Source organism: Amborella trichopoda, chromosome 1 (genome assembly GCF_054954075.1).
Source record: "Amborella trichopoda isolate Santa Cruz 75 chromosome 1, AtrichopodaSantaCruz75HAP2 v2.0, whole genome shotgun sequence".
Lineage (NCBI taxonomy): Eukaryota > Viridiplantae > Streptophyta > Magnoliopsida > Amborellales > Amborellaceae > Amborella > Amborella trichopoda.
Window position 1 is genome coordinate 47,071,454 of NC_142336.1, and position 13,193 is coordinate 47,084,646.

General features: G+C 33.9%; 1 protein-coding gene and 1 long non-coding RNA gene across 5 annotated transcripts; one reads left to right on the forward strand and one right to left on the reverse strand.

Moving 5' to 3' along the window:
- On the forward strand, positions 1–12,196 carry LOC18442304 (alpha/beta-Hydrolases superfamily protein). 4 transcript variants are annotated; one of them, XM_088868721.1, is made up of 10 exons: positions 1–115; positions 386–623; positions 777–859; positions 1,006–1,111; positions 2,763–2,858; positions 7,050–7,103; positions 10,239–10,387; positions 10,613–10,730; positions 11,396–11,483; positions 11,589–12,196. In XM_088868721.1, the coding sequence occupies exons 4-10, from the start codon at positions 1,016–1,018 to the stop codon at positions 11,705–11,707; spliced, it is 720 nt and encodes a 239-aa protein (XP_088724847.1). In that variant the 5' UTR covers positions 1–115; positions 386–623; positions 777–859; positions 1,006–1,015; the 3' UTR covers positions 11,708–12,196. The 4 variants fall into 4 exon arrangements, 2 of the variants coding, with proteins under 2 accessions (XP_088724847.1, XP_006852589.2); XM_006852527.4 differs by having other exon boundaries at positions 1,011–1,111; XR_016056864.1 differs by lacking the exon at positions 10,613–10,730 and having other exon boundaries at positions 1,011–1,111; positions 8,809–10,387.
- Positions 1,669–2,513, reverse strand: LOC148783881 (uncharacterized). Its single transcript, XR_016056872.1, has 2 exons — positions 2,163–2,513; positions 1,669–2,072 (listed from the first exon to the last, which is right to left on the reverse strand). It is a non-coding gene; the product is annotated as an uncharacterized LOC148783881 (long non-coding RNA).
- Positions 12,197–13,193: the final 997 nt, after the last annotated feature.

Consider the following 13,193-nt stretch of genomic DNA (forward strand, 5'->3'; position numbering starts at 1 on the left):
GGGAATAGAGAGATGCCTTATTGTGAGGTTCGGAAATGCAAAAGGAAAGATGAGGTTGTGAAGCTATTTTATACGACGTATGGACATGGCAATAGAAAAGTCCTATTTATTATAGGTATTGAATGTTCTTTCACATCTCTCGCACCGATTTTCATCTCTCTTTTTATTCCCTAATCTTCATCATTCTCATTATCTTCCCTGCGTCTCTCTCATTTCATTTTTAGAATCCCCGAACGAATTTTGGGGAGAATCTTTTCTTTTAAGAATGTAAAAGGAATTTTGGGAATCATTTTAGAATTTTTTGTTTAAAGAATCTCAAAGAATTTTGGGAACCATTTCAGAATCTTTTATTTGTTATATTTAATTATGTATAAATGATTTGCAGGTTTAGCAGGAACCCATGAATCATGGGGTCCTCAAATCAGAGGGCTTACCAATAGTGATATGTCTCATCAAAAAGATGAGGAAGAGGATGTTCGTGCTTTAGCCACTTTGGCTATGGGTCAAGAAAGCATAGACAAAGATGAGATTGATGATAATGGTGAAAGTGGCATTCAGGTCTGTGCTTTTGATAATCGTGGCATGGGTCGAAGCTCTGTGCCTAAGAAGAAATCAGAATATACGTGAGTTGTTTCTTTCTCTCGTAACATATTAAGAAATGGATCGAGCTCTATTTGTGATTTTTTGAACTGTTATAAAATGATTTTATGATAAGGATGTTCTAAGATTTAGCAGAGCAATTGATATCCCCATAATTTTCAAATTATTGGTGTCAGGACAACAATCATGGCAAAGGATGCCTTAGCTGTAATGGATTCTTTAGGTTGGCAAAGAGCTCATATATTCGGGCACTCAATGGGTGAGCAAGAATAGTCTGTTGTTGTGTTAATAGCTACATATGCTAGAGCTAGAGGGAGTGGTTTCGATTGTGATCCTTCTAATTGATTTTTCAACATCTTTCTACTTTCCTGCCTTTATATTTTTCTTGATTTTGAATGGCGTCAGAACAGGGGCTATGATAGCATGTAAACTGGCATCTATTGCACCCAACCGAGTATTGTCACTCGCATTACTTAATGCAACTGGAGGCGGCTATGAATGTTTCCCCAAGGTATCCTCACCTATTTGTGTTTCAGATCATTTACTTTTGTTGGACTCTTTCTCTCGCTAGATTTTATGTTTCAGATCATTTACTTTTGTTAGACTCTTTCTCTCACTAGATTTTATGTTCCCGCTTTTTAAGTGTACATGCATCTGGCACATTGCACTTGGTTAAGTAGTTCTTAGTTTTGGATTGCATTTGAGTTCCTGGTTCTGTTAGAACGTAATGCCTCATGAGCACCGATTTGCTCATTTTCCTAATCCCTTTCCTTATGGTTCAGTTTGAGTTGTTCACATAAGTTACATCTAATCCAAACTAGGTCATATTAAGATGCTTCTTTAAATTGGACTTTGAACTGCACTAATTAGAGCTTCGATGCATATGGACTTTGAACATGCACTAAGTAGAGCTTTGATGCATAATGGAGTGATTTTATTTGAATTAGGAAAGTTGGGAGCTTTCATAATATGCATCACGGAGAAAGAGCTAAAGACCTGCATAAGGTCTGTATTGAAGTATAAATTCTTTTGGGAGAAAATTAGTATAATTCTTTTGGGAGAAAATTATTAATCAACGCATTTTTTATTTTTATTGTTTTTTGTTTTGAAGAAACAAATTATTTAAGTTAATAGGATTCCCTAATTCTTCAGGTTATCTCTGTATCCCAAAGGGGTCTTCCATTTGCGATTTTTATTGCACTTCCTCCTTTTACAATTTTGTATTTCATTGACTCGGTGATGCAGAATAACATCCCACACTTTAAAACATTGCTGCCATTGGTAGAGTTTTGCTTTCGATAATGTGAAAGTCCCTGAACAACTTGTGCTGGTCTTTTTCATTAACAACCAAAACATTATTGTCTTGTTGCAACTTCATAAGGAACTTCTCTCTCGAACTCGTCGGCATCCTAATCTATTGTAAGAGCAGGTAAAACATTTAAATGGCAGCTGAATTTTCTCAACCTGCAGATCTGAACAGAGCTACATTAATAAAATATTTAAGATCAAATAAACAAGGTAGTAACCACTATTTATTAAGGCTTGGAAAACCATCTTCGAACCTCAAATCGAAGAGCATCTGCTGCTTTTGTCTCCCCATAAGATCAATGGGCTTCTATTTTTAAGAATTGGTCCACCTCCATAATTCTTAGTAATTCTTCACAACCTCCCCTGGTGCTAGACCTTGCTTTCAAGTTATCCAACGCTGTCATAATGATGTCACATCCGCCTTCAAGAAAATATAACCATCCACCTTGCCAATCAATGTTGAAGCAAGAATGAATGGAAATATGAAGCATCCAACAAACACTGGAATGGCCTTGAGAATATCACTAAATAGGATACAAGGAAACTTGGTGATAACTTTTGACATACATCCGTTTGATTCTCACCGCTGGAAGAAATGGTGACCTGTATGAAATCTAAGTGATTACCTTTTGAAAAAAGTATTACTTTCATCTTCCGAGATTATTCGTCCATTTGAGATATCCGGCAACAAATAACCTTGTGTTACATATTTTATTGATGTGCACTAAAAATATTTATGTTTTCTATTACATGTTAGGAGTTGCTTGGTGATTTGTCTTATCTATTGCAATTTTTCATCGAAAGGATCCATTAAAAATATTTAAACCATCTTGTTTTTAATGTTGCTTATGTAGATTGATCGCCAAACAATATCATTAGCAATTCGTTTCTTAAGGGCAAAAACACCAGAAGAAAGAGCAGCTGTTGACTTGGATACTCATTACTCAAAGGTTTGTTGTGACTAATTCACATTTGAAATTCACTTGTTTGCTGAAATAATGAAATATCTGCAATAGCTATTCATTTTTCTATGTTTCTCTCTGAGTCGAATAGTAGACATTTATGAATCTAATAATACATGAAAAAAAGCTTCATATGGATTAACTAATTAAGAACACAAAATTTCTATAAATGTTTTCTTATTTGCAATCATTAATAAAAAAAAAGTGTGTATAGGAGGTATAAACGTGTCTAATCAGAAAGGTTTGCCATCTTTACATTCTTTCCCAGGGAAATATTTGATTACCAAATTCTGTAGAATGTATCCCTCATGGAAAATGCTACATGATAGTGGTCATCTACTAATTAACCTACTAGAACAAAATAACATATTGGTGCTTGCAGCAGCATGTACTCAAATGATTGACTTCTCACAACTAGTAGAATCATGTATGTTGCATGTAGAAATGAAATAAGCAATCACATAAATAATTGCGTAAATATGCAATCAGGAGTATGTAGATATGTGACAAGCATTTATGTAAGAAAAAAATTTATGCAGAGCCGAGGCTCTAAACAATCAAATTAGAGCCCACCTCAAAAATTTTACTAGAAGAGGTTGTTTTGATGTTCAGATATCCTCAAATTGATCATCTTGACATCAAGATGCATGGATATGAGAAAAAAATGGATTTCTAGTTTTGGAAATAGTGCATCTTGTAAACGCATTTTTGGATCATCAATTTTCAAGATTTTCAAGTTTTCATAGATCTGCTCTATCTAAACTCTTTTTGAAGCTTTAAATTTTATGATTAAAGATGAAAATATATTTTAAGGCTATCACAAAGATTTCTAGTATTGAAACCACATTTCTCGACTCTATTTGAAGGTGCGTTTTACTTTGGTTGTTTAGAGCTTCGGCTCTATACAAACTGCACCCTTTATGTAAATAATTTCGTAAATATGCAATGGAATAGTATATTGATATGCATTTAAGCGATCCATTAAATAGTTGCATGATTTTCCAATGGGAAAGTGCATTACATGTAACTTATTCATAATATTTGTCTATGATTCTAATTATATTTACATAATTATTTTAATATTTATTATAATATTACGATCATATTATTAATGTTGATTCTAATATTTCTATAATAAAACAGTTAATTATAATAATTTATTATAATAATTTAAATCGTTATCTTATATTATAGCATGAATTACTATATTAATATTAATAAAATTGTAGTAAGTATAAGTACATATTGGAATATTTATAATTAGAAACATACAATTATGATATTCATGAAAATATCATAATTACTTGGTTATTACTTTATTAGTAATATGTTATAACTACTAAAGACACCCTCAGGTCAAATTGGTTGTTAATTCTTTTTATTTTAAATTATAAATTTTAATATAGTTATATATTTAATATCACATGTAGTTTTAAAGAATTTGAGTTTTTAAAAGTATGGTCATAAAATTTCTTTCGTTTGAAATAAATATTAAAAAATAACATGCATGTGGCATTTTATTTTGTAGAAGATTGTTTTTCTATTACATACTTTATTTATATGTGATTAGGCACCATGCTTTGAATGTGAATAGTCCTTCATAGATGCGCCATATAAATGCTTTATTCTAAATACCATTTGAAGTTCAAGAACCATTTGAACTTGGATGAGAATGTTCAAGAATCATTTGAACTTGGATAGGAATTAATTGTAATATTTTTCCTTTCAAATTAGAAAATTGGAAGAGATTTTAAAGAAAGAGAGTGTAAGGATTTAGAGATTGCCATTAGTTTTAACTTCAACATGAAATATTGGATGATACTTAATTCTAAGTATACTTGATTCTAAGTATACTTGAAATCATATGGTAAAAAAAAACTACAATTTATCCTCTTTAATATCTTATCGCATAAACCTAGTTCGTATCCCCTCTTTTTCTCTCCCACCTGTCAATATCCTCCCTTCCTCCTCTCTATTCTTTCCCATTTATGTTATATTTTTGTTTTATGTTGTATGTCAAAAGCAAATATTTCATATCCTCCTCTCTATTCTTTCCCATTTATACTCTCTATTCTTTTCCATTTATATTATATTTATGTTATATGTCAAAAGCAAAGATTTCATATCCATCTTTCATTTTTCCATTGATAAAACTAAACCTACTCCATAGGCCCTTTTTCTCTCTTTTTCTATCCTGAACTCTCTTCTTAGCCTATATTCTTTAAGAATTTTCTCTCTCGCACCTTCCCTCCCCGTGATTAATATTAAATTAAAACCTAACCTAGTGTATATCCCCTCTTACTCCCTTAATTCTCTTGTTCTATCTATTCTCGCTCTCCTTTTACTCCCTTAACTCTTGTTCGCTCTTTCACCCTTTTGACTCTCTTGTTCTATCTATTCTCTCTTTCTTCCTTAACTGTATGTTACTCCTTTAACTCTCTTGTTTTATCTGTTCTCAACGTAGGAATTTAGAATTTAGGGAGAGAAAAACTAAATAGGCATTTTCAGCTTTCAAATTTTATAAATAGCTATTTCAATTTTTTTATTTTTATCAATCTTAATTCAGATTTTATAAATAGGTATTTCAAACTTTTTATTTTTATCATTGTTAATTTGAACCTTTCAAAGTCTATGTGAATTCTAACCTTTCACAACTCTGGAAGGTTGAAAAATAAAAAATTGAATAAAAGATCTCTAGATGGCGAGGAGATGCAATGTGTCATTTACCATTACCTATTTCGACATGTGTCTACTCTTTAATTATATGGCAAGGAGATGCCAGGATTTTACTGTTACCTAATCTTTATTTCCATAAATCTTGTGCTTGTTTCTAAAACTGCTCGCGCCAATATTCTAGTAGTTATCTTGATTTATCTCGAATTCTTAATATAGCCATCTCTCCCCCTAATAGTTATCTCGATTTTATCCAACGATGCTCACCTTAACTCCTCACTTGCCCTACATTGTCTCTTCCTCACTTGCCCTACATTGTCTCTAGGAATAGGTTCCTTTTTTATTTTTTCGAGATGTGTCCACCCTTGAACTGTGGCTTAATAATGTTAGTATAGGTAGTTCTAGATGAACATCATAGAAGAACTTGTGTTTCTTGGTATCAGGAAATTAATCACTATTAAAAAGTAACAAGTGAAACTGCTAAGGGTATCTCCTAATAATTAATTGCAAACCCTTAATGAGAAGATTAAACGGATAAATCAGTTTCATCTGTTCTAGCTCCTACGAATTCTTTGACAAGTCCCTATGAATTCAATTCGATGTAGTAAACCTTTGCAAACAATGTATGCTATTCTATCAGAAACTTAGAGAGATGGAAGCTGTTATTGCATCCTTCAAAGGAATTCATAGATACTTAGAAGCCAATTTTCACTAGCTCATATAGACTCTAGATTCATCATATTTATCTGGTTACATGATGGTGAGTTGAATATAATAATCTAGGGCGGATAACTCCCCTGGAATAAGAATATGCATAGACTCTCTCAAAAAAAAAAGGGAAATTTGTCAAAATACGCCTAGGGGGTTAACTATTTAACATTTTACCCATATATTTTGATTTAATTTCTGAATGCCCATCAAATACACATATTTTTGATTGGAATAATAGAAATAAGTACAAAATGTTAAATAGTTGAAAGGTGAGATGTAATTTGATAAATTTTCCCCAAGAAAAAAAGAAAAAGAAAATAATATGTATATCTAGTTTGGCTTATCTGAATTTTGAATGCAATAAACTTCATTTGTTCTTATATAGGCCAAGGGTTTCACTGCAAAAAAAATAGTTTCACTTCATGTGGCCCTTGGCATCATGTTCGTTGGTGGCGTGAGTTATGGTATTTATGTCTCTGCTGACTTACTGACATCTCTTTAGCTAATTATTGGAATGCTACCCTGGAGAATCTCCATGCTGTTTACATGTTGTTATTATACATAATAAATATGCGGCATTGCTTTCCATCCTTCCCCTTTTGTCTCTTTATTTCCATTTCATGCACTTTTTAAGGAAGAATCGCATCTCACGAATGGGAAAATTTTTAGCGAAATACTATACTATTCTTATATTCATTGTGAATCAAAACAATGTCGTGTAAGTTTTTCTCCTAAATGTCTTTTTAATCTTATTAGGTTCCTAAGTGATTGTTTATTTTATCTTGTACTGTGCAGGAATATCTGGATGAATGTATCGGATCTAATACAAGAAGAAGAATTCTTTATCAAGTAAGAGACTTGATACCCTTTAACCAAACACAAGCTTGCGTGATAGCTATTTTTTTGAGAATGTTAATTGTTGCATGAGAGCTATTTGCCTTGTAGATAATGAGGTGCATGAGAGCTATTTGCCTTGTTAGTGAGGATTTCTATTTTTGAATGTTTATATGTCGAGGTTTTTCAATCTCTTGATTCACGAAGGATGTAATTAGTTTATATAATTTTGAAAGAAGTTTTTGAGGTAGCACAATGATAGAGGTTGGAGGATAACTTTGATAACTTTGGTGTGCGATCCTCTTTCACTTTTGGATACTTGCAATTTGGATTGTTATCCCAATCTAATATGTTTTGTTGGTGATTATAACATTTTTGTCATAATGCAGCATCAATACTGCCAATGTATTCATTTTCAGGAGAGCTGCATTAGTCATATACATCACCCTTGAAGAGTTACTAGTGTCATAGAAATGCATTATGCATGGTAATGTTGCTGTTTGCAATGTATTATATTTTTTATGCATGATCTGATAATAAACCTCAATAACTTTGCTTATACTTCATATTTCATAATATTATTGACATTTGATATGCAGAAAGCAATTGTCCTTTTCTCAAGATCAACCTCATAACTGAAATAAAATTCTGGTAATATTACCATACAGAATGAAACTTCTTTTACGGTAATATATCATATATGGGTAAGCCCAAATGCTTGCGCTGGCTTTATTTTACTCCTTGCCTCACCTCAAGCCAACTGGGATCTTGCTTGGCTTTGCTTTCAATGACATTGGTTGGAACTGTACGTCACCAGCCTCTTTTCTTTTTGGCTTTATAAAAGTCTTCTTCTGCCACTTGTCTTTGTATGCTTGTTTTAACCAAATTGAATATGCAGGAAGTTGAAATTTGTTAGTATTGTATGGCAGGCATTGCCTGCTCTGCTTGTGGGACTGCAAGTTGCCCTTAATCACTTATTGTGAAATCACGTTCAAGTCTCAAGAAATGCAATTTTATTGGAATTACTAATGTAAAGGAATGAATTAAAGAGAAGCAAAGTTTCCCAAACCTAAGTGATTTTATTATAGACTTCCCAAAATTAGAAAGATTTTCAGTCAGTCTTGAATATGTGCTTTAAATTATCTCTAAGCACATCAAACATTCACTACTTGGGAGTCCATACCTTACGGCTCTAGTAAACCTATATGGTATGATAGGGAATCTATGTCAGTTAATGATTCAATCACAGTTTGAAGGCCTTCTACGAGTTTATGTTAAAATTGGATATAACCATGCTATGTACTTGGAGGTGACATTTATCCATCCTAGGAGAGTTGATTGCACATAACTTATCTTAAAGTCGCATGCTTCACGCTAGTAATTCTTTCAGAAGAACCTTTAAGGATTGTAACAAATAAATTGCATAAGAAGTTATTGAAAAACTCCCCAATCTTTTATCCACACCAGTGCCTTAAGGAGGATTAATAAACATTTATGAAGCGTGGCCTCTAGCTCTTTATCAGATGTTTTCGATCATAGTAATGATATGCATTGATTGCAACACCTATGGGTTAGTTGAAACCTGTAGCTTTCGTTCCTAGTGTGATTCTATGATTGGCTTATAAGATTATTTGATGCACTTCTTGACAATCCAACTCTGCGTTATGGAAATCCTATGTCCACTCCTCACAATTTTCATTTCTTTTCCTTGGGAGAGCAGGGAAGCTGCCACTTCCGTTTTCATTTTCTTACACTATTTGGAAGCTGTGGGAAGTGGCAGCCTCCAAAACAATGTAGCACTTGCAGCTATCAAACATGGGAAGTGCTACAGTTTCGTGAGGACGTGGATTCCCATTATCAAACATGCGCAAAATTCCAATTGGTTTCTACCCTGCACTGCCTGCCTCAACAAATATTCTATGTTGGAGACTAATTTTTTCAGTGGTGCAAGAGATCTTTAGCATGGATTTTCCCAGAACGTATCTTTGGGAATTCCTGAAAGTGTATAAGGCATACCCAGGCCTCTAACATCTATGATAACCATGAACAGTTGAATGAAAAGAGCCAGGAAACTAGGCCATTGCAACTGGAGACCATTGAAAAGAGAAAAAAAATTGGGAACCACTTACTGGGTTTTAGAATTAGAAACTTAAGAGCATTCGTGTGACCAATGAAGCATCTGACCTCTGTGTTGGGTACACCAGGACGATGATTAGGCTCACGCATTCTCCCGTATCGCCTCCTCTCCTTGAATTGATTATAAGCTCCCCTTCTGATCCCTATATTATTCTGCTTTACAATGTCTTAATTCCTCTGCCTCCTTTCACCCCTTGTCTTTCGTGATTCACAAGTACTCTTCTCCTGTCTCATGCTTTGAATTTGACTCAAAGCTGCAAAGAGAGCCACCCCACCCTCTTATTGCTTCAAAAAATGAATTTATAGAATAATCTACTTTATGGGGGTTTCATTAACTCTGGTGTTGTCTTAATTAACCCCAATGGTTTTTTTTTGAGAAAGATGACTTATCTGAGCATTTCAACTTGTTAGCGTGCACCGAAACGGTGCCAAGAAGCAAAAGCCTGAAATACTGAACCTCTAGAGGGGAATTCAATGTGCATTATACAATGTTGGGATTTAGATGACATAATGAAGACTGCAGGGTGGAGAATTATTGGTTTAATGGAGTAGAAATGATGCTTACCATGATAACATATCATACGGCGCCAAGAAGCATTACTGTTTGTGAAATTTTTCAGTTGAGCAAAGGGAAGTCTTTGTGAGATGAAGTCTATATTCAATTCAATCTTCTTCTTCTTCTTTTTTTAAAAGAACATGATCTTGAATTTCGAGTGGTCATTCATTACTGTGTTTGTTAAAAAGAAATAAGCATCCTATATCCAATTGCAGATTGCAGGACATTGGTTTGCCTTACCAAATATATATATTTTTTTCATACATATGTATTAAGCCCATTTGGACACAAAATCTTGGTTAATTTCATCAGAAAGTGACACATTGAAAAATATCACACAAAATACCATTCAGGGTTTTAAACATGTTTAATGTACCTAACAAATGGCGCTTACCAATTTAAAACTTATTCTAGATGGTTATCTGATGCTGAATTTCCTGTTTCTGTTTTTCTGGCAGGAGTATGTTAAGGCTATCTCATCTACCGGTATGCAATCCAACCACGGGTTTGAAGGACAGGTAAATGCATGTTGGACTCACAAAATGACGTCCAAGGATTATGACGTGATCCGTTCCTCTGGATTGCTTATTTCTGTCATTCATGGGAGGTAGGGTATCCGAAATCTCAACACTTATTGAGAGTTTTTTTCCTAATCTTGTCCAATTTTTGAGCCATGCAACATTCATATCAAATTAGTTATAGTATTAGATGAGAATGTCTAAATGTTTGATAAATTAGTAGATGCCTTAGGCCTACTGGTACCGAACTGAAAAGGGTACACGAAAAATTCATACATCACCTCAATTTCTAGTATGTTTTGATTTTATGGTAGGTATGATGTTATTGCTCAAATAAATCATGCAAGGAGGATTGCACAGAAGTTGTACCCATCTGCAAGGATGGTAGAATTACATGGTGGCCATCTTGTGAGCCATGAAAGGCCTGATGAGGTACGCATGAATTTTGTGCAAACATTCTATAGAAAATCATAGGCATTTTGCTGTCCCTAGGCAGAATTAGTTTCTCCCAACAAATAAATTCTATTTAAAAAAAAAGAACTGAAGTAACGCATTGAAATTGGGACACTAGGAAACAACTTGAGTTAGTGAGTTAGTTGAAAATCGGGAAATCATATTGATGATTTTTTTATTTTTGTTAATTCTATGAAGAGGCCAATAAAATAATAATAAAATAATAAAAAGGATATAAAATTCTATTTCATTATATTTAACCTTACAAACATATATGAGCACATTATAGCTGCAAGCCTCCATTCAGGCAACACAAAGAACCAAACTGACTTTCAAATATACAATAAATTAAGAGAATATATACTTTGAGACTGCTTACATTTGTTACAAAGAGGTCACAATTAATCTTAGCCATTAGATGTCAAATTGAATGGTTTGGGGTGTGATACAAAGTTCGAGAAATGTTTTTTTGAACTTTAAGTCTAGTTAATGATACACTCACAACCACCTGATTTGATATATGAAGGACAAGTGATTACGACGTCGTTATATTAAATATAAATGGTCTCTTTGTATACTTTTTCATAAATTAATTATTGTTTGTGACCATAGGTTATATCATTGGTTTTCCTCACATTTTGCAGGTCAATCAAGCTTTGATGGAGCTAATTGAGGCTTCAGAGACTAAGCTAGATGCACTTGAATGGTCCAATCTGCCTAAATATGGAACTGGTGAGCAATCCATTGTAGAAAATTCTCCAGCAATCTTCTATGTTTTTATGCATGAATTTTTTTAGGTGCTTTGATATCTAAAGCAAGATGGTTCTTTCTGATCAGGATCTCCAGAGCATCGAATATCACCTACTCTAGAGCTTAGCTTGTTGTATGTCATTGGATTATTAGTAATGCTTTTTCAACGCTCTCGAAGACTTCTTAGGAGTTTGGGGCTTCATTGACGGCATAAGGTGATTATCCTAGTTGGAGGAGAAAACCCTGTTGGGGAGATAACCCTACGTAAGAACCATATAATGATATACCCTTCTGTTGGGCTTGAATATCATGATACAGTTATGTCTACTATGAGACTTCTAATGAAGTTGGGATAAGGATGATGTCTGGAACTATACTGCTAGGCCCAAATATCATGATAGAGTCTCCTATGAGACTTCTAATGAAGTTGGGATAAGGATGTCTGGAACTATGCTGCTAGTGATCCCTTTATGCGCAAGAGATGATGCACTGATCAAGATGAATCCAGCCATAGAAATGGAGATTAATTGTGATAAATAAGAGCGTTCACCAAGAATCAATGCATTTCCTTTTGTTTACAAGTGTATCATTATATATCTTCTGTATAAGAAAAAAAATGTAATGTGAAGATAGATCCAATAATGGCTAGCCAAACGCTTGTTTATCATAATTAACTTTTTCTCTTCTTCTCATAATTAACTTTTTCTCTTCTTCCAAGGATTTATTGCTTTCATACTTTCTATGATACTGCAAGTCACCCACTGTATAATAATATGAATGATAAGAGAGATTGTTCCATGAAAATTAAATACCCCAAAAGTACAGTTCAGGGCTCTAAGAGGTGATAATTCATATTCATGCCTCTTGGATGATCTAGGAAAACAGCCTAGGCATAATTGGTTAGTGCTTGACAATTTGCAATGCTACGTCTTAGGGTCAATTCTTACAAAGGTTACATCTTAGGTTCAATTCCTACAAAGGGTAGTAGGGCCCTCGACCCAGCGACTCACTCAAAAAAATCTAAATTGGATGATCCGAGTTGTAGGTTCTCAGAGTTTTGCATCTGGGTTAATTTGAAAATGAAATAAAATTGAAATCATCTTGAATTTAGAATTCTATTGCATCTGGGTTAATTTGAAAATGAAATAAAATTGAAATCATCTTGAATTTAGAATTCTAAGTATAGAATGAAGGAGAAAAAGCATACAGAGCCTGTAAACTTGACCTTTCGAGTATAAAATGAAGAGAGGTCCTTGCAAGTAGTAAATGCCAAATAGAGAGAAGGAAAGCAAAGGCAAGTTAGAGAGAAGCAACTCACCCCACCTGGCTAAAGAGAAGAAGGAAGCAAAAACAAGGTAAGCAATTCACCTGTTTGGATCGAAAAACTACTCAATTTCTGAAAGGACGACGAGGAATGTTAGAATTCCGAAACATGAAACCCTGGACATAGACGGACAATATTCGTGAGGAATATTCTAACATTCTCTAATGCTGAGGGGAGATACTATTGGTTAGTCAAGCATATTCCTTGGGGGTGTCAATGGAATAAAAGGCTTGAAGGCATGCAATTCGGATGTGACCACCGGATAACGGACCATAATGCCCCCGTTAATGGACCGTTAATTTTCAAGAATCTCAAGCTTTCATAGATCTGCTCGATCTACACTATTTTTGAAACGTTAAATTTTATAA